The sequence below is a fragment of the Crocodylus siamensis genome, chromosome 2 (assembly GCF_052110815.1).
Source record: "Crocodylus siamensis isolate JL-2025a chromosome 2, ASM5211081v1, whole genome shotgun sequence".
NCBI lineage: Eukaryota > Metazoa > Chordata > Crocodylia > Crocodylidae > Crocodylus > Crocodylus siamensis.
This window is the reverse complement of record NC_143396.1, coordinates 94,621,115-94,642,804: the sequence shown is the minus strand read 5'-3', so window position 1 is coordinate 94,642,804 and position 21,690 is coordinate 94,621,115. Positions and strand designations below refer to the sequence as shown.

Below are 21,690 nucleotides of genomic sequence, written 5' to 3'. Positions count from 1 at the left end.
GAGCTTCTGTACTGGATGCTCCCTCAGATTGGATAATTCAGCGTCCAACAGTGGCTAAGCAAGGCACAAAATTCAATAATCTGCTGATGTATTTTTCAAGCTTTTTATTCTACAGACAGCTTCAAAATAGAGAGAAATTGTAGATCACGCACCCCTTCTAGTACTTTAGATTGAGAGCTAGTTAAAAGACAGGAAACAAAGGGTAGAGTTAAATGGCCACTGTTCAGGAAAGCAAGAGGTTAGAAGTGGGTTCCCACAAAGAACTGTGGTGGGACCAGTATTTTGTTCAGCATTTTCCTCAATGACTTGGAAATGGTGGTACACAGTAAAATCTTCGAGTTTGCAGATGATACTAAATTATTCTGGGTTTTCAAATCTCAAAATGATGAAGAGGAACTGTAGAAGAAAGATCTTGCCAAGCTAAATGAGTGGGCAAAAAAAAATGTCAGGTGAACTTTAGTGTTGACAAATGCAATATAATGTGCATAGGGGAAAAAAAATCAATTCGACACATTCAGTGCTGCGATCTGAACTAGCTGTTATGACTCAGGAAAGAGACCTTGGAGTCCTTCTAGATCCCTCAAAATGTCAGCTGAATATTCAGCAGCAACCAAAAAAGACAAATATTGGGCATCATTACAAGAAGTGACTTCCTCCCCTTGGAGCAGGGGGCTGGACTTGATGATCTCCCGAGGTCCTTTCCAGCCCTAATGTCTATGAAAATGGATGACAACATCATGGCACTATACAAATACATGGTGTACCCACATCTTGAATACTGTGTTCAGTTCTGGTCTCCCATTTCAAAAAGTGTGTAATAGAATTAGAAAAAGTACAGAGAAGGGCAGCCAAGATAATCACAGAGATGGAGCAGTCGAATAGCCTGGAGAGATTAAAAAGGCTAAGACTCTTCAGTTTGGAAAGGAGATGGATGAGGGGGATATGATAGAGGTGTATAAAATTATGAAGGGTATAGACCAGGGGTGGGCAATTATTTCAGGTGGAGGGCTGCTTAATGAGTTTTGGTGACCTTCATAAGTAGCCCTATCCCTTGACAGTTGCCCTGGCCCCTTGTTGCCATCTTGGAACCGGAAGTGCCATCCCCTAACCATTGCCACCAGAAGTCCTTCTCCTTACTGCCCAGAAATACTCCTTTGGGGAGGGGGGGTTGCCATCTTAGAAGCAGAAAAACACCAAATTCTACACTAAAAGTCAAACTCCTACTATAACATTTTAATTTTATTACAAAAAGTATTTTTGTCATGATTTGTGTTTACATAATATATATATAGAGGTGATTGCATAATAACTCAAAAATAAATTCTTCAGTTTGTATATTGTGGTGTGTGTGGTGGGGTGGGGGGTGTGGTAGGATGTGGGGTGGTTGTAAGGGGTGTGGCTATGTGTGGGGGGCATGGGGTATGTTGTGGGGTTGTTATATGTGGGGGGTTGTGGGGGCAGGGTACAGGTGTGAGGGAGGTTGGGGGGGTGTGGGGACCCCCTACACTCCCCCTATGGTACAGCAACAGGTGGGGCACTCGGCGCAGGCACCGGCAGGGCATGTCTCCGGCCAGTGTTGTACATTGCAGCGAGGAGTGCAGCCTCCCCCCAGCTGTCTGTATCACCGGCACTCCCTGTCAGTCACATGCAGCCCCTGCACTTGCACAGTAGAGAGGGAAGTCCCAAATGGTGGAGCCAGGTGCCTTCCCTCCCGGGGCTGCGCAGCACCAGAGAGAAGCTTCAGATGCTGGAGCTGGCTGCCAGGCAAGGGAAGCTGGGAGAGAAGCCCCAGCCGCCTTCTGCTGCAGGGCAGGGAAGGCGGCTAGCTCAAGAGCCTGAAGCTTCTTTCTGGTGCTGTGCAGCCCCGGCCGGGAAGGTACGTGGCTCCAGCATGTGGGGCTTCTCTCCTTGCTGTGTGAGTCCAGAGGCTGCACATGAGTGGCAGGGAGCGCTGGCAATACAGACAGCCGGGGGGAGGCTGCGCTTCTCTCTGCGATGTGCAGTGCTGACCCGAGCCGTGCCCCGCCAGCACCTGGACCCTGAGCTCCCCGCCTGTTGCTGCTCCCGCTGCCACTGTCTGCCAGGGCTGCGTGTCATGGGGGGAGTGTGGGGGCCCCCCCTTACCCCCTACTTTCCCTCACATGCTGCCCACCCCAGCTCTGCACTGCCACCGCCCCCTGTCCCCCTAGGCACAGTCTCCACTCTGTTGCCAGCTCCAGTTCCATACTCCAGGCTTCCTCCCAGCTACAGTCCCACCCCCACTGCTTCCTTACCTGTTGCCCAGAGCCAGCAGGAGACTGGGAAAGCGAGCAGGTCCTGGGGGGCTGCAGCAGCAGCAGCCCTAAACAGAAGTAGCACGCTGGCAAGTTGGGCCCATCTGCCCACGAGGGTGGGAGCCAGGCAATAGGGTACGTTTAAAGGAGCTACAATTTGTTGGGGAGCCCCCGTAGGCCAGATGAAAGTGCTTGGTGGGCCAGATCCAGCCCATGGGCTGTATTTTGCCCACCCCTGGTGTAGACAAAGTGTCAGAATACTGGAAGTAGTGAGTAGCCACTGAAATTTGTAGGAAACAGTTTTTAAACTACCAAGATAAATTACATTTTTATGGAACCCATAGTTAACTTGTGGAACTTATTGCCACAGGAGGTTGTAGAGTCAGACAGTATAGTTAATTCAAAAAAGGGACTGGAGAAGTTAATGCATGCTGGACCTATTAATAGCTATTCAACAGAACAGTCAGTCACTGATGTTCCACAAATTGCAGCCTGAAAACTGATACCCAATGTGCAATTCTGCATCTGAGCACAGGTGGATTGGAACACATCCCTCTTGTTAGGGAACGTGATTATATTCTGCAGCTTGTATTAGTGTTATTTATACTGTGGTTAGTTGTGAATGATCACATGAATCTTTTGGTGTCTACTGCTCCCTGATTGGATAGCTATACAGAAACGTCTAACATGAGCACTCTTCTGTGAAGCCTTGAAATTAGCTTTCTGTGAATATTCATGTTACTTCAAATACAGTCTATGAATGCTTTCAGCAAATGAACACAAACAGTATAGCTGAAGCAAATTGATTTAAAAAAATGACTTAATGTTCACAGAAAATTTCTTGCAGCTTTCTGCAAGTTCTGCTTGTAATGCTGTGACACACACAGGCATCCAGACATCATTAAATTAATTTTGCATTTATATTTTCTTACTTTGGGCTTAAAGAGATCGAAAGACTATGCATATATAACCCTAATCCTGGAATGGACTCTGTTTAGTCTACTATCTAGATTTCTAGTAAACAACATTTTTTCTAAAATCTGTTTTATTGTTTCCATTATTTCTACAAAATAGTTAATAATATATGGCCTCTAATAATGGCTTTGTTAGAAGATCCCAAAGCACTTTCTACCATTTTACTGAAGGAACAAACTGAGGGACAGAGAGCCTTATCTAGTAAAGTAGTTCAGCTGAATCCTAACTTGAAGATTGTGACTACTCTAAGTCAGTAAAGCAACTCCTTTGCTTAGTTAAGCTCTTAAGTGCCTTGCTAAATAGTGGTCCGAATGCTACAGTCAGAAAGCTTAAATGTATTAATGATTTGGAGCTGGGCTGTCCAGCTGGCAGCCCAGGAATTGCATGCGGCCCGTGAGGGGTTAAGTTGTGGCCCCCAGGCAGGTACTCAGCCAGTGCTCCTCCCGTTGCTTCAGTTGCAGCAGCAACTCTCCCTCCTCCAGCTGCTCCTTCCTATCTCCACTCCAGGGGCAGAGCTAAGGGTGAGTCTAGGTTGCCTTGGGGGAGGAAAGGGGGGATCATGCCCATACAGTACAGCAACTGGTGGGGAGTGACTGGTGCAGTTGTGGGGGTGCCCAGAGAAGCCGGAAGGGGAGGGGGTGAGAATCTTTGCAATGTGCAGCCCCGTGACGCAGGTGGTGGTTTAAAGTACCACGAAAAAAAATCTAAAACAATAAAATCAGCTGATAACATGGATTCACAGATGCAATTTAGCTATCTTAATGGCGATTTTTGTCACATGGACACAGGAAAAATGTAACATGGAAATAAGAGAAGTGTCACGTGGACAAGTGCCCTCATATCTCACTTGGTGCAAATCCTGCTGGTGAACCCCTCAGGGGCTTAGAAATTGGACAGGCCTGATTTCAAGGGTGGGATTGAGTGCACACTTACAAAATTTGCAGATGACACCAAGCAAAGTTACAGATGCTTTAGAAGGCAGGGTCAGGATTCAGAATGACTGATAAATTGGAGAAATGGTCTGAAGTCAATTGCATGAAATGCAGTAAGGACAAGTGCCAAGTTCTGCACGTGGGGCAGCACAATTACAGATTGGGGAATGACTGGCTAGGCTCTACTACTGAAGAAAAGGACTAGGGGACATAAGCTGAATATGAGCCAACAGCGTGCTCTTGTTTCCAAAAAGAGCCTTGTTTAAAAATTGAATATCAGACTGTATTAATAAAAGTGTCACTGGCAAAATGAAGGAAAGTAATTCTCTCATTCTGTTCAGCACTGGTGAAGCCTTAGTTTTGGGCCTCTTACTTCAAGAAAGATGTGGAGAACTTAGGAAGAATCCAGTGTAGAGCAACTAAAATGAGGTCTTGGAAACATTTATGAGGAAAAAAACTTAACACTGCCTCCCCCCCACCCCGGTTTGTTCAGTTTGGAGAAGAGAAGAGTGAGTGTGCATTTAATAACACCTTTCAAATGCATGAAGTTATATATAACGAGGATGGAGATAGACTATTCCCTGTTACTGCAATAATAGTTATGAATTATAGCAAGGAAAATTTGGGTTGGATGTCAGGAGGAACTTTCTCATAATGAGAGTAGTTAAATATTGGAACAGGCTATTCAGTGAGGTTGTGGAATCTCTATCATTGGAATATTTTGAGAACAGGATAGACAGATGCTTGGCTGGGATGGTTTAGGCAGGAATTACCCTGACTTAAGCAGGGAATTAGACTAGATGACTTCCTGGGGTCCCTTCCAGCCCTACTTTTCTATGATTCCGGGAAGTGAGTCATTTTGAAGTCATATAAGTACCCTGTTGGTGCCCAGAAGGTGGGGCAGGGGCAGGAGCAGGGATTATGAATGAAGCTCAGGTGTCTTGACTTCCGTGTCTGTGCTCTAACTATTCAGAAACTAATGTTCTTTCAGAGTATATTTAAGCCATCATTGTAAAACTTGTTATTCAGTCATTGCCCCCACCTCTTTCAGACGTCCTGAGATTACGATAGTTGCTGCAGAACCCCTCAGGCCATCTTCCTGGTTTCCAGGTGGAAGTCATATCACGCCACAGGGATTAGGATTCCCACCTACTACCTGCCAAGCCCAGTGGAGGACAAGTGAGCTTGTTCCAGCTGAGGTGAGCTGATATAGGTATATGTATGAAAGACATGTAATTGATTTTTAGTATAAAGTTTAAAAGATGCTCAGTTGAAAGCATCAAAAATACCAGACCTTATTGTGCCCTAGAACTTGATGTGTTACCATCTATGAAAAAGACAAAACAGTTTTGGGGGATTTGGGGGAGGTTTAAATTTGTATGTGTTGATGTAAAACATCCAAATTCATAACACAGTTTTTTTAGTCTTTGTATTTGGACTTGTTAATATTTTTATTTCTCTGTTTTGTAGCTTCCACCATCCTATGAGCAAGTGATAAAAGAAATCAACCAAGTGCAAGTTCATACTACAAATAATAATAATGCTACTGCTGCTTCTAGACCTACCACTACTTCTGCTACACAAACTGACTTTCCAGAGGAAATAATCAGCCATTTGTCAAACAGTAATGTTAAAAACAACCTGTCTACTATCTGTGACTCTGAAAGTGCTCCAGGTAAGTGTTTTGTTGTCAGAGACTTCATAAGTTATATTCTGGGGATGTTGTACAAACATCACAGTAAACGTATGTTAAATAAAAATATTTCATTTATGGGGCTAGGTTTAGCTGTAAGTTATAGTTACTTCTAAAATCTGATGACCTGACATTACACTGAATCATAACTAAAACTTGTTGTTCTTTATAGTATGCTGGGCTGTGTTATATCTGTCGGCGTCTTTCACAAAACCATTACAAGTCTTTGCCCAATTCAGCAGTACTTGGTAATTGCCATGGTTATACAAGTCCAAAATCAGCCTGGTGTAGCAGGGTTGGTGTAGGTCACGACTGAATCATGTACGCTCTGGATTTAGAAAGTTACAGTACTGTTTCATGCTCTAGCCAAAAACCTCTGTTTCATGCTAGAAAACCATCAGATTTGTGAAATATCTCTCTCTGTCTCTCTCTCGATAGATAGATAGGTAGATATACAGGTTTCCCTCGCCAACCATGTTTTTAAGTGTCCACGCTTAATATTCTATATATCATTTTGGCTACCCCAGTATACAGTTTTGAGTAACCATGGGTTTCCGTGGCCACGCATCAGCCTGCCACCTGCAATTTTTCCCATAAGCCTTTTGTTTTGCCAACCACGGTTTTCCAACCACAGGAACCTTCAGGAACCTAACCCTAGCAGTTGGTGAGGGAAACCTGTGTGTGTGTATTTTGACTTTTGATGTTTCTTTGTCTGTTGAAATGAACCTTAACAAAGTAATTTTGGATTCATAACTTTCAGATTCATGCATTTTTAGAAGTGAGTAGTTCCCTTTTGAAGGGTATTTTTGTCCTGTTTATAAGGAAGAATCACAAATGTAATACAAGCAACAAAGATTTCTGAGCAAAACCACTTAGGGGGCTTGCAGCCAGAATAGTTAGCTAGGCCAAATTAGGTATCTTAAATGCGTGTTTTAAGATGTATTAGAATACAGCATGAAAACTTTATTTATTTTCTGTCAGCAGTGCAAAGTCCTCTCAAGCCTCCCAGACCTTCCTCATCTTTCTTGAATAGTAATCCTTCAGAAAATGAGACTCCTCTAATTGTCCTTGAAGCATCTGAAGAACAGAATTGCCAAAAAAATCCAACTACTGTGATACGTCCAGTGCCAAAACCAAGATCTAAAGGCAATCTTAAACCTATAGTCAAAGCTACTCAAGGTGAAGCACAAGACAATCGGGAAGGAGTGAACAAACCTAGAGCTGAAAGGGAGGTCTCCCCAGATCAGCAACTGTCTCTCTTGGATGATAGCTTGAACAATCACGTGGTGCTGGACAGCATGAATACAGAAAGAAACCAAAATAGTATTGTTTCAAGAATCAAAGTTTTTGAATCCCAAACAAATACTGATACCTCAGGATTATCCAAAAAGCCAGAAATTGCCCCAAGGTGTTTTCCGCACAGACCTACAGTAGCTGCAAAGAAGCCAGTAGTGGCTCCAAAGCCAGGGGCAAACAGGGTTTCAGGAGAGTGGGATTCATGGACTGAAAGGAAACCAAAACCTGTCTCCAGGGAGCTGCACCCTCAGCCTCAAGAAAGTGGGAGCAGTGTCATAACCAAACCTGAATTGCCAAAGAAACCAAAGCCCAGCCTTGTAACGAGTACTAGTAATGATTTGCTTCATGCAAGGACTGGGTCAGCTTCAGAGAATGATGGACAGAAGAAATTCCCAGTTCCTGCTCCAAGGCCACTAGTTCCTAAAAAGTCACTTTATTTAGAAAATCCTGACTCTTCTTCAGCCTTACTAAAACCAGTTTCTGCTGTTCCCAGACTGTCTGTACATACCCAAGCAAAAGCCTTTCAGTCCGTGGGAGAGTTGTCTGCAACCAGTGTCCCAGCACCTACTTTGCAAAGTAAACCAGACGGGGAAGGAGATCTAATTAGTTTTGATGATGATGTTTTGCCTCCTAGTTCAGTTAGTGCAGGTAAAGAATGTATCAGTTCTGAAGCAGCTGCAGGTAAGCATAATTTATAAGGAAAGAACATTAACAAAATTATAATCTAGGTACATGTAATCCTGTGTTGTGTATTCATAGCAGCAAAAATTGGTGTGTGTAGAATTCTATCGTTCCTGTTATGTTAAGCTTCCCATGAAATTACCTAGACTTGGAGACCCAAATAACTGACCAGTGAGGTTTCCGGGCTGTGTTATTCTGAGAACATGCCAGCTGGATTTATAACTTAATAGCTTGAAAAATAAAAATTATACAAAAAAACAAATATATTCTAACTGCCTCTTCTAGAATGTATCACAGTCCCTCCTGGGCACTGGAGATATCTTGGCATTTGCTATCTAATCTATCTAGGCCTGGCATTTGGGCACCTGTGGTTCATAGTACGTTGTTCATGGGCAGTAGTGTACACACAGATATTTATTTTTCATTATGTCAAATAGAAAAGCAACGGTGTCCACTGTGGTTTCATAGATTGGAACCAAACAGACTTAAATTGTGTGCCCCATTTGCTATTACCCATTTGCTGTTTTTCATACATAGTGTCTGTTTTTTATACAACTATAAGTTTCTTAATTAATACATCCATGTGAAATTACTGTTTTCACTCAAAAAACACTAGAATGTATGAGTCAGTTAAGGGCTTGTGTCCAGTTTTTTTAAAGGAGAGGCTTTTTTGTGATATCTTTTACTGAACCAGGTGTAGAGTTGGGAGAGATGTTGGGCAAGTTTTGAGGCAAAAAGTGCCCTTAGGCCTATGCCTGGACCATCACAGCTTCAACAACACTCCTGCCCAATTTTGTAAAGGTATTCAGGCACCTCCATAGGTGTTGACAAACGTGGGGAGGGGGAAGAAAAAAGTGATTTACCGGAAGAAGCAGCACATTAATTTGACAGCATCTGTATAGATCAGATGGGCTTTTGGGTGCTTTTATCTAATAGCTGATTCAATTGGCTATTTGATAAAAATGCATCACTAAAGTGCCCAATCTATAAAGACGTTGGGTGAGCCAGGTCCAACTAACGGGATGCCTCTTCTGGGCATCTGCTGGGCTCGGTGCAGGGGCACATGGAGTTTAAAGTAAAGCACCTTTTTTATTTTACGTCTGTAAGGAGCCCATATGCCTAAGTACCCAAAGAGATGGATTTGTGATTCCCATTAAAGTCTTGCAAACTCAGGTTTCTTCTCATCAGCATGTTCTGGTAACAATCTGTCAATGGGCCTTATAACACAATCATTTTCAAGCAGAATTCTCCATTGTAAACTGTGGTGAGGGTTCTGCTTAAAAGCAATAGGATGGAAAGGCCCATGGTGTATGAGATCTATTTCTAAAAACATAAGAGATGGGAAATATATTGACAGAGAACGAGAAAGAAAAGCTATACATTTTTTAGCTGTTTAGTTTTACTTATTAGGCACTGCAGCTCTCTGAAAACAGATACATAAATAGTGCATTGCTGTCACATTAAATCTATATTTATTAATGGCTGTGAGGGCCTGTGCTTTCATTATAATTTGTGTGTTGAATAATTAGATCAAGTTTTTTATTTACTACCTCTTCCTTTCTATACTGAGGCAGTAACTTGAGGGCAGATTTAGGAAAGAAACTGTGGAAGGTTCTTGCACGTTATAGTTCAGTACTGCTGAGAATGACAACATACATAATGTATTTTGGAACTGCTTTGATGCATTTGCTAACAGACTACTTTTTAAGGGCTGATTCAGCATTCTGTTTGCAATGGAATGTTGCAAAATAGCATAGATAGGAGTTCTTCCCTGCAGGAAAAGTTTTGTGCCCTGAAGAAAGAGAATCTCGAATGACTCAAGAAATACTTCCTAGTACCTTCCAAGAAAATTAGGACTGGTGATGACAGACTATGAATGGAGCTATGTCCATTCATGTTTGCCCAGAGGGGCTTTCACTACAATACCACTGTAGCCACTGTGCACATGAAGGTCTCAGAAATAGAACTCCAAAGCAGATAAAACAAAAAAGACAACATTGATTTTTTTTTTCAGATGAACAAAAGAACAAAGATAGACAAATTAGAGGTGCCCTCACAAAGAGGCAAAATTCTTATATTTAAAAATACTTAACAAGGAAAATAAAATCCTAGCTACACATACATACTACAGAGTTCCCCAACTGTTCAGAAAGGTTAAATAAATATTAAATCTCACATTTGAACCAAAATCCTGTGATCCCACTGAGTGTTGCCAGAGGAAACAGTACTCGCCTGGATAACAGAAAGAGCACTACCCTGTTTATCTTTTTGATATCTAAACTGTTCCTTTTCATAGGTAAAGATAAAATAGTTCAGTTTTTTATGGTTAACATTTAGTTGCATAATCCAAAATTTAATTTAACAGATGAATAGTTGTCAGACTCCTCCCAGAAGTAGCTGGAATGATTTTATTAACACAGCAAGAAGGCTTCTTTGCTCCCCCTGTCCTCATCTGCTAAAGAAAAAAGTATCTGACTGTGTTCTTGCTTGACACCAGTGCAAATAAGGATTACCTCCAAAGAAAGCAATACATTTTCCTAGCTGAAATGTTTTGCAGTCAGGATCACAAGCTCATTTCCTATTTCTTCTACTTCTTTCTGGTAATACATGGTGTTATTTCTAGCACTGTGTTGACAAAAGAGCCACAGAAAACCTGCCTACTTGTTAAAAAATAAAATAAAATCTGGTGACATATTGCACTGATATTAGGTATTCCCCACGTTTCCATAGGAACCTCTTAGGATTTGCAAAATGAATCCACAGTGAAATGCTTTGTAAGGGCAGGAAAAGCAGCTGTAATCTTGCTCCCAGTTTCCCAGACCTTTGGATTTATTATGAATAATGACATAGCAAAATGACAGGGCTCCACTTGTTGCTATGACAACCCCAGAACAGTCTTCTGAGCAGTGTTTGAGATGCAGCACTAACCCCCTGTTCGTAAAAGTCCAATTTTAAATAGAATATTTAAATGTGCAGAAATTTTAATACTTTTGAAATGCAACTGGAATCTGTTTGTCTGCGAGTTCGATTATTGGTGTTACAATTAGGGCTACACTGCTGCTTTGGCTAAAGGCGGCTGAAAACGTAATGCAGGGAACAGTTCTACAGACAGAAAGTGAGTTAAGCAAAATATACCACATGATGAAACACTCTGGTTCTACAAAAAAATTCAACTAGCTTGCTTAAAAACTAATTCAGATATCAATAACATGATCTTTCTGTAGAGAGATGCATAATTCCCATTTTGCAATGGAGGATCAAGGTACAGAGAGATTCAGCTCTGACTTTTGAGAATGCCTGACACCTCCAATGCCAGTGGGATTCAGTTGGGAGCATTGGATGCTCAGGCCTCTTTGAAATTCAGGTCTTGTGCAGGTTCTCTGGAGTCTTATATCTATCCCAAAGGTACCCCAGAAGTTTTTGTTCACATAATGAGAAGATTTGAGATCAGGTCAACCAGTCAAAATGTCTAGGCCTCTAAGAGAAAGTCTTTTAATAAGAGTTTGCAGTATTCGGGCCTTTTAATATATTTTTCCAACAGTGGCCAGGGAGTCTTTGCAAGTATTGGATACTTGGAAGTTTTAGTCATCTTCCAGATGAATGATGCCTCTAACCAATTTGTTATGGAAACGTGTTGTAGACTCCAGGCCCCATTGAAGTTCCAGGACCAGAACAGGCTGTTGCTGTTGTTACTTCTGTCGCACCAGTGTTGGCACTGCCTGGTCAGGCAAGGACATATAGCCCTAGTCTTGAAAGGTTTGTGAATTATTGAGGAGTCTTATGCAAGTTTTGTTCATGAATGCAAAGTAAGTTAGTTTATTGTTTGAAGTGAGGGTGCTCAAACCCAAAACCACGGCATCTGGTCTTCAGAGCTCCCCACAGTTTGGGACATTTGGTGGTGGGGGAGCAGTGGCATTTAATACTGCCACACATCCCCTGCTGACAAATTTGCAAGGTCCATGAGGCTAGAACCAGACCGGACTGTGGCCTCTCTCCCCGCACAGCTGGATTGAGACCCAATCCTCACCTCATACAGCACATGGGGGCTAGCCCATGCCCCTTCCCCCCCCAACCATCTTTCCCTCCACCTCTACATGGTCAGATCGGGGCTGGGCCACATCTGAATCCAGCCCACTGACTGAATCCAGCCCACAGATGAACTGGGAACAGTCCATCTGTTCCACAGGGCAGCAAGGTTGGGCACCACTCATTTAAGGATGTGTTTAAACAGAAACCTTCAGATGATTTTACATAGGAAGGCTACATTGTTTTGAACTTCCTATTTGGGCTGTTAGATTCACACCTTTATAAAAATGCCTTCCAACTCACTGCTTGCTATATTCCAGATACCGTCGCCTTCAGTTTATCCAAATGATAAGAAAAAAAGAATTTACTCAGTTTGTAGATTTAGGATAGTCTATTGTCTGCCTGTTAAGAGAGAACTTCATTTCATTAGCTTCATCCCATTAGTATTACCATTTTTAAAGAGGCGAGTGTGTGCTGCATTCTGTATCCTGCTAGTTTCTCAGTTTTGTCTCCAGGGAAAACTAACAGCCACTATGATTTTTTTTCCGTGAAATCAAGGACTCTTCTCTTCTTGTGAAATACATAACAGCAACCATGTATGACATGGTTTCCATTCTTTGCTCAAAGGAAAATCTAATTCAGAAGGTTTGCTAATATTAGCATTTGAATATTCCCAAGTTACTTAAAAACATATGGTCTGTGATGTGTGTATATGTAATAAAAGATTCAGAATTTTTATAATTGCTTCTAGCAAGTTCTCTCCAGACCTAGCTTCATAAGAACATAATTCAATGAGTTTTGAATTTCCAGCCACATCCTCAGTTGAATCTCTAGCCACATCCTGCAGTTTAATAATGGAGTGAATCAACAAAGCCTTCCATCAGGCGCTCAAGTATCATCTGCTTAAATCTGTCACAGGGGTAGCCACTGAACGTTCATGTGGGAGTAGGGGAGGAAGAAATTCTCCTTTATAGGACTCGAAGTTTATGTTTACATGGTGCAATACAGTGCAGTGGAGAGATTATTGAGCCAGCTCAAATTAGTTCTGGAACAGAAAACAGTGTAGTCTTGTTGGTAACACCATTGGGCTTGTTCCTGGACCCTAGGTAAGATCTTTGCCTGGCACAGCGCTGCCCTGTATATGCATGTATTTGCACTGTGTAGATATACCCAGTGACAACAAAACTACTTCATGGCTGCAAAAGTAGTGACCCCTTCTTCCAGGGATGTGCAATGGTACATCAGCTGGCTAAATCTTCTGTTCTTCCAAAAATGCTGGAATGCTGAGAAATTCAAGAAACATTTCAAGAAGAAATTCATGAAGAATTTATTAAGCCAGTGGGTGTCAAAGATATAGCCTACAAACCAGATCTGGCTATATCTTCTGGCCTGCATGGCTCTTGGAAAAACTGGGAGTTCAGGGACAGGGCGTGCAGCCATATTCCAGTATATGGAATGTGTATCAGCCCCTTCCCGTCCCCACACTGGGGATGTTTATCATTGGCAGAGGGGCAAGCAATGGGTGTGTTAATCTCCATAGCTCTGGAACCTGTAGTGGTTCTGCCCCTGTTGCTCATCCCGCCACTGGAAGTGGGTCTAGACCTGGCCTAGGTTGAGCCCTGAGATTTGGACTGGTGGAGGAGCACCTCTGCTTTAAGCTATACTTCAGGCTCTATGCAGGTTACAGACCCCTGTGCAAGCTCCTGAAATCCTGACTTGCCAAACAGATTTAGGTCCTACCCTTCTTATTGTCCTTCAACTGTTGCAGGGAAAGTGAGCGTTAGGTAGGAATTTTCAAGTCGGAGGCTTGCAAAACATACTGCGTTAAAAACTGTGTATGTTGGGATAGCAGAGTATTTTCAGCAACATTATGCCATGGAGCACCAAGCTAACTTTTGTTCAGTGTTGTTTCCATTGTGGTCTGCCTCGTGAATCCCCAACCATATTTCTGTTGGGTTTTTTTAGTTGGTTTTGCAGGGGGGTTTAATGTCTGTCATCCAAGTGTTGGTTAGGCACAGTTCTACACAGGCTGAAGTGGTTTCACTGAGGTAAAATTTTAATAGATCTGTGTTTTGTTTTTATAGAGTGGGGTAAACCTTGGTACCTAGAAGGCCCAGATAACCGTCTTGACTTTTTAATGTCCCATCTCTAATTGCTAATTTATTGTTTAAAGTAGGTAGTTGCGTATGTGCGTAGCAGTAATATACCGCATGGCACTAGTGAATCAGCATTTCCAGTACCATTATGTCATTCTTAGATGAACTGAAAGCATTATTTTCAGGATCGAATCAAGAGAAGGTGGCTTCTTTAGAAATGGGTCATTTATACTACCTTTTCCTATTCTCTGTTCCCTGTCTGTTCAGAGCCCCCCTGCCCCTTCACTCTAGCGGAAAAAGCGGCTACTATCTTTTATTTTTTGCCTAAACACAGCGATGCAGAACCATATCATCTGACCTGTGGGGTTCCTGGGGTGGCTGGAAATTCAGGGCATTTTTACACATGCTGGGGGGACACATTTTAATTAGAGTGATTCTTAGGAGCTGTTCAAATTAAAATACTTGCAGCGTCTCATGTATTTCTTGCCCTGTGTTTCAAAATGTCAGTGGGGGCGCTCTAACTAAAGCCCCCACGATCATTTTGAAATGTGGGGTTGCTGAATACACGAGATGCTGCAGCACGCTGGAGTGTTCTGATTTGAACGTGTCGGAGCACGTGTCTAGGTGCTGTCAGGGACAGGGCCCGCAGCTGAAGTCCAGTATCTAGAGTCCTGTTGGGGATGTGTATTGGTAGCAGAGGGACAAGCAATGGATTGCATTACATTGCCTCTTCATTATGTACTAACAATAACAGCTTCAGAAAAGTAGCAGCCTCCTTCCTTTGCAGTGTTACCCTATTTGTCTTTAGTGTTGAATGAAGGTGGTGTAGGTAAAAAAATCTCTCTCTCCCCTTAACCAGTAGAAGCAAAAGGAAATATATAGGCTCCTTGGGTGCATCCTACCTCATTGCCTACTTGAAGAATATACACAACAAAATATGCTAGCAAAGGGAGGCTATAAAATTGTTTTATTAGCAGACATGGAAAAGCCAGGCTCAAGAAAATGTGAGCAGTGGAAATTGTATGAAAAGATTATGAAAGAAAAATGATAGAAATCCATTGATATTAGTGTTGTGAAGGGTGCCTTGCAGATTAATTTACTGGTGTTGAGAAGCCCTGAGTGAGTGTATTAGCAATTCTCTGTTCACACTTTCATGAATCATGCTCGAACCATGCCCAATTGTTGTTAAACAACATAAAAAATTCATACACTGTCAGTCCCATTACACAAGGCAGCATAGTAGTTTACGCAGTCAATTTCTGCTACTAACACAGCACTTGGGAAGGGAATGACACAAACAAGGTAATGAGGTTTAAACTAATTATGAGGTGGCAACTGTATAATTGAGCAAAAGATAATGAGTGAAAAACTAAGGTTCTCAGAAATGTTTTTCATAGCCTCATGATGAGTGCTGTGTAGATGAAGATTTGATAATGGCCTTTCTCAGGAATTATCTGTGTAGAGCAATAACTTTGAACAGCATTGAGTATTGGTAGAAGGAGTAGCAAGAGAAAAATAAGTAACTATTGTAATTTCAGAATGTAGTGCCGTACAAAGGTACCCAGCTATCTGAGATACCAGAAGTATAGCCACTTCCTCAGAGAGCTCCATGTGGGCCAGTATATCTCTGCTAAGAAATAAAGTAAAATCTTCAGGTAGAGGGTCATGATAGTGCAGCTGTACCAGAGTGTGCCATGTAGACAGATCCCCAAAGAACTTTGCATTAGAAGTATAGGCATATGTCTAACGCATTTTCAGCCGTCTCATTTGATTTTACTGTAAGCAGTTGATCCTCTAGATCGTGGTGTACATGTAAGAGGTCTGGTCAGGTGCCTGAGGAATCCAAAAGTGACACAGCTTGTTACAAGTTTCACAGATCCATGTGTTGTCTAAGTTGGACTCCAAGTTTACAGCATGCTGCTTCCTTCTTTCTCGGTTTGTTTCCATCCTCTGGATCAAAGCCGCTTCATGTTGAGCTGAATCCAGTGCCAGATGTTCCCTCCAGATTGGATGGGATTTTGTGCACTCCTCCTAGCTTTCTTTGTTGATGTTGAATGACTTAATATCATTTTTGCGCATGTCGTGGTATCGCCGTAAAGGGCAGCCTAGCTTTCTAGAGCTATCTCGAATCTTGCTATACAAAATATTTTGGGGAATATGGTCTCCTCCCATTCTGCTGACATGGCTGAGCCTTTGCAACCTCCTTTCTTTGGTAATGGCTTCTAAGTGCATCAGTCCCGGGGTAAACACACATGTATAGTGAGATCACTAGCGGACTGATCTCACTGTACATACACCTGTACAAGACTGAGTTTGCATATGTATGTAGCTTTGGAAATTCCTTCTTGGCATCTGCCAACAAAATGCCCATATACAAAAATAGCTCAATAGAGCTATAATAGAAATGTCAGAATTTTAAAATTAGAACTAGTCATTTTTAATTAGACTGCTCCTAGGAAAGCCCAGCATTTTCCATTTTTGGAATCTTCATTTTAATCTCCAAACAGCAAATATCTAAAGTTTCTTGGTGAACTGCCTCAGGATGTATTGTTTAAAAGGCAGGCAGCCCTCATATTATCTCTTTAATAAAGTAAATGATAAAAATTTAATTTAAATTATTTTAGACATCCTATTTGGGCAGTGTGGATTTCTCTTAGTTTTGTTTTGCCATTTCCTGCCTTCAGTGATCAGATGAAACTGGAGAATTTAAAGGGACCCTTCAGTACATTTGATACCAGATAATGTCCCATTAAACCACACATCTCAAATGGCTGCCTGAGATCAATGTTCATTTGCATGGGCTCTTATATGAAAAGTGGATAGGTGTTATGGCCAGAACACTCTCTGATTTCCATCTTATTCATTTATGGTGCAGTAAGTGTAGGCATCTCAATGCATCAGGATAGGTACCAAAAAAGTAAAAAAAAAAAATTCTAGTTGATGGTAGTAGAGAGTGATGCAAAATGAATTCTTCTTCTCCAAACAAAGGTAATGAGAGTAAGTAGTTGTCCGTTTTATTTGTGTCAGTGTATTGCTGTGTCTGCTTTCTGTGTGGTATCTGAACCTCTCATGTACATTAATTTATTAAAGCCTTTAATTTCTCTGAAGTGTGGCAAAATACTACCTTAATTTTACGCATGGATAGTAATGCTAACTATTTTCCCTAGGCTCAGACAAAAACATATGAGAGATAGATGGAGCTAGAATATACATGGGGCTGTTAATTCTGTGTCTTACCCACAAAACCGTCTCATAGGATGATGATCTATAGGAAGGCTAACAATCCTCAAAGTTTGAATTAGACAGTGAATTAAAGAAATGACAGGGGGCACCAAAAACATTTTGTAAGCCTAACAGTTAAAATGCATTCGTGTTTTCCGTAGTTCTTTCATCTGCTGTGGTACTGATCTAGTTTTTGCAAGGTTTTGTAGAACAAAACTCTTTTTCTCTCTTACATGTATTCATAACTGTGTGTGCATACTGGAAACATGTTTCCCTAAAGCAATACTGTCTTCTTCAAACCCCTGTTATTCAGTGGTGTACTTGCTCTTGCTTAGTAACTTAGATAATCCTGGGAGGCATCTGAAACATGGTTTAAGTTTACTTAGCTTTGAATAATTTGTCAGAACAGATGCACAAAAAATACATTATTCACAAAGAGCTGAGTGCTCGCTTTTCATTAGCTCTGTATTTGCTTTTACTGGATACTTAGATTTTGTTGATTTCTCTTGGGCATGAAATATACATGTCTTTAATAATGAATGTGGTGTCTGTTGAGGCTTGTATTTAACAAAGACTTACTAAGTTGTGGTTTTTTTCATTAGATCCCTTTCAGTTGCCCTGCAAAAATGAGCCTGCAAAGGAACAGACAGTTCAACCAGCCGTAGCCCGGAAGCCTACCGTTATTCGAATCCCAGCAAAACCAGGGAAATGTAAGTACTTCAAACCTAATTTCTCCTCTTAAATTTTCAAAAAAACTCGCATCAAGAAATTGTCTTCTTAGAACCAGGGTAGACATGCTGAATTGCCTACAGCTAGAGAAATTTTAGAGAAATTTCAGCTGAGTTGACTGTCATTCTAACACCAACTGACTACTATTTTTTAACTTCCAGTGGTGAGCAGATACATAGTGCTAAGCGCTGTTATTACACTGTATTTTAACACAGTTTGCTAGGAGGATGTAAACATGATTTTACTAGCCTAGTATTGATGACAACAATGATTTTTTGGAAGTGAAATCAACAGCTATTCAAATATTGGCCTTTTGCTCCTGTTTGTTAAGCCAGTAAAGGTGCACCACAAAAAATCTGGTAGCTGCAGCCATGTTTGTCATGGTCCCATCTGCAGCTTCTTGACTGCTAACCAAAATGCTTGACTCTCTTCCAAACCTGAACACTGAGAGCTGGCACTAATTAGCTGCCGCGATCCTGGAAAGTGATACAAGAGGGGCTTGATTAGTCCTTGTATTTAAAATATTCACATGTAGGCTTCAATACATATTTTCCTAAATTCACATTTAGATGAGTAAACCACAGGACTTTTTCTCCCAAATTGGGGAAATCCTCGCTTTCCTAATAGCTCAGAACTCCAGGCGAAAAAGAGAAACGATGCAAGAGGAAATTAGAAAACCATTTAAAAAAACCATGTTCCTCTGCACTAGACGTGTAATCAAACTATCCCGACTGTTCTTGAGGTTTGTAAGGAGATATTTTCTTTTGAGGGGAGAACTGAGATAGGAGGAGGAAGTGTGTTGTGGTATATTTCTGTTTTTGTTTGCTTGCATACAAATTGTTAGAAAAGCATAGAGGAATCCAAATAAATCCAATAATCCAAAATATTTAGTAAAACACATATTTAATCTGATTGTGCTCTTCCATTCAAAGCTCAATACTGATCAGCAGGTTTGGAGGCAGGACGAACTTTTTCCTCTAGATTAGGTCGGATTTGGAAAGGACTTTTAAGGCTATTTTTGTCTTCTTCTGTAGTCCTTTCTCTAGGTTCTTCTGATGACAGATTAACCAACTACAGTGGCAGGGGATTGGAAATAACATGGTTTCCCCTGATTTTCCGTGGCATGTTATTTTATAGAGCAGTGGTTTTCAACTTTTCATTTGTGGAAGCCTAAAAAATTTTGAATAGAGCAGTATTGCCAACCCCACCATGCCAAAAATCATGAGAGACATCCTTAAAAAAATCAAGAGATTGGCACGTAAATCATGCCATGCTATCTTAAATATGTGGGGGGTGTTATATGTGAAGGTGTTGGGGGCTGTGTGTGTGTGTAGGGGGAGGGAGGTTAGAGCCAGGAGAGGAGGATCCCCACACACCCTGGTAGGATGTGGGATACTATGGGTCGAGTGAGAAGCAGCAGCAGGACTGGGTGGGCTCTGGATTGGGAGTGAGGAGCAGAGACACAGACACACAGACAGCACCCAGCTAGTAAGTGGATGGAAAGCAGCGAGCAGGGAGAGGGAAAAGACGTTGTTGGGGGGCAGATCAAGGCCCCCATGGTGAGAGAAGGATTGAGGCAGGAGCAGGGGTGAATGGGGCCTTAGGGCCAGGGTGCGGGGCAGGGGCACAGCCCCCCACAGAAGTACACACCCCTGGGGGGGGTATGGAGGCCGGCACATGCCCCCCGCGGGGCAGAGGCGGGCTGCCTGCTGCAGGATGGGGCTCTGTGCTCTGCTGTCTTGCCCCAGGAGCTTAGCTGCGCAATGCCATTGCCACCTGCTGGGCTGGCAGGGGACGTGGGGAGCGCTGGCCACACAGCACATCCCCTGCACCCCCAGTGGCAGGGGGCATACTGGGGTCATGCAGCTGAGCTCCTGGAGCAAGGCAGCAGAGATCAGAAACCAGTCTCAGCCTGTCTCCAGCTCCCCTCCATGCCTCTAGATGAGCCCACCCACACCAGCTCCAGGGCTCCATTCATCCCAGCCCCTGCTCCTGGCCCACTCTGTTATTTTAACTTTGAAATCCCAAGTCTCACAATGGTTTTGCAACAGTTAGCATTGCTGATGGAGGTGCAGACCCCTTTGGAAATTTTGAATGGAGGTGCAGACCTTTTTGAATTGTAGGTGTGGGTATTCATGTACTTTTGATTGAACATAGTCATCTTTTACAGACCCCTTAAACATAGTATGTGGACCCCAGGTTGAAAGTCCTGTTATATGGTACTTGTCATTTCAGCTATTTTGTTTTCTGGTTGTGTGTGAGGGTTTAAAGTAGCAATTTTGGTGATTCAGAGACTGGGATCAGTGATCTAGGAAGCTCCTTCTAGTCATATGTAAATCTATGAGGAAAAACACCTTCTTACTTAGATTTGGATGGATATGCTAAACTTTTTGGTTTGCAAGGCCTTGTATACTGTCACCTATAGGAAATAGTCTAATGGGAGTGGCCAATCACGTTCTGTATAGGAAAGCTGTCCCATTTTAAGAGCCAGATTCTAAGTGCACCTGTTTGGACTCCTCTAAACCAGGAAACCCAAGATGGATGGGTATCCTGATTGCTGCTCTTAAGATTAAGATGGAGGTGTTTTACAAAATTAGGTGTGTTTAGGGTTACCATACATACAGGTTTTCCTGGACATGTCCCCTTTTTGACCCCATCCTCGTGTCCAGGCAGGTTTTTAAAATGGGAGCAAATGTCCGGGTTTTTGCTTTGCCTCTGCTTTTCCTGGGCACAGGCAGCTTGGATGCTTGGGTCTGGGAGCAGCAGGCAAGGTGATTAGCTGTCAGGGCTCACGTGCTCTGCGTGTGGGCCCTGACAAGTAAGATAGAGAGAGAACAAATGCAGGTGTTTGCATGCACAGGAGCTGCGTGGGCAGCAGGGCTGTGGGAACAAGGGACTCTGGGTCAGGAGTGAGGGGCAGTGGCAGCACTGGGAGGGCAGGGGGGCTGCAGGTCAGGAGTGAGAGGTACTAGCAGGGCTGAGGGTACAGGGGCTTAGGAGTGAGGGGCAGAGGCAGGGCACAGGCATATCACTACGCTGCCTCCCACAATCATATACCCACCAGCTCCTCCCCCTCCCCCTGACAGGTATCCTCTTTTTTGATCCTGGAAATATAGTAATCCTAATGTTCATGTTTTCCTGGGGACTGAAGCACAGTGGAATATACTTAGGTGCCTAATAGGTAGAATGAGATCAGGCCTTCATTTTCTTCCTTTAATTTAATAATCATGCCCAGGCAGACTTAAAAAAAAAATGAATTCCCTTTTGCCCTGCCAAACAAATAATGAATAATCTCTTGCTGCTCTCTAGTGGCAATGGACTTTCCCTCAAGGGGCTGTCAGTTGCACTGTACTGAACTACTGTTGGCAGACAGATGTGATGGGTTACTTCATAGGAGACTGCAACTAGGAGAGATTTGGAGTCCAAGCGGAAGAACTGGGGTTCCCAGGAAGCAGAATAAACTGTGAAGCTATGGGGTCCCTCAGTGGATCTGACTGCCTTGGCTAAAAACAGAAATCAGATTTCTTTTGAGACCAAGCCTTTTTTTCCTGGGATCTTACAGGCATACAAGCCCATTGTCCCACTTTAAGTACCAATGAAGTATCCAAGATAATGCTGCCCCCCATCCCTCTTCCACCTCTACCCAGTTCCTCCAGTTAGGGGCATATTCGAGTTGAGTTAATTCCCATTCAGGCTGCAGGTGTAAACCATAAAAACAGGGTTGATCAAAGTCTGATTGTCCCAGGCCTTGACTCTCATCAAGGAGA

The 21,690-nt window shown here is 42.5% G+C and overlaps 1 protein-coding gene across 7 annotated transcripts in view; it reads left to right on the top strand.

The window, feature by feature from the left end:
- SH3D19 (SH3 domain containing 19) overlaps window positions 1–21,690 on the top strand; it is a 140,789-nt gene that overhangs the window by 86,694 nt on the left and 32,405 nt on the right. For 5 of the 7 annotated variants that reach the window (XM_090036379.1, XM_090036382.1, XM_090036381.1 and 2 more), the window contains 4 exons: window positions 5,232–5,379; window positions 5,651–5,855; window positions 6,855–7,850; window positions 17,797–17,904. In XM_090036379.1, coding sequence (XP_089892505.1) covers window positions 5,232–5,379; window positions 5,651–5,855; window positions 6,855–7,850; window positions 17,797–17,904 — 1,457 coding nt within the window. The remainder of the gene's footprint in view (window positions 1–5,231; window positions 5,380–5,650; window positions 5,856–6,854; window positions 7,851–17,796; window positions 17,905–21,690) is intronic. The other 2 variants (XM_090036380.1, XM_090036385.1) reach the window with 1 other exon arrangement.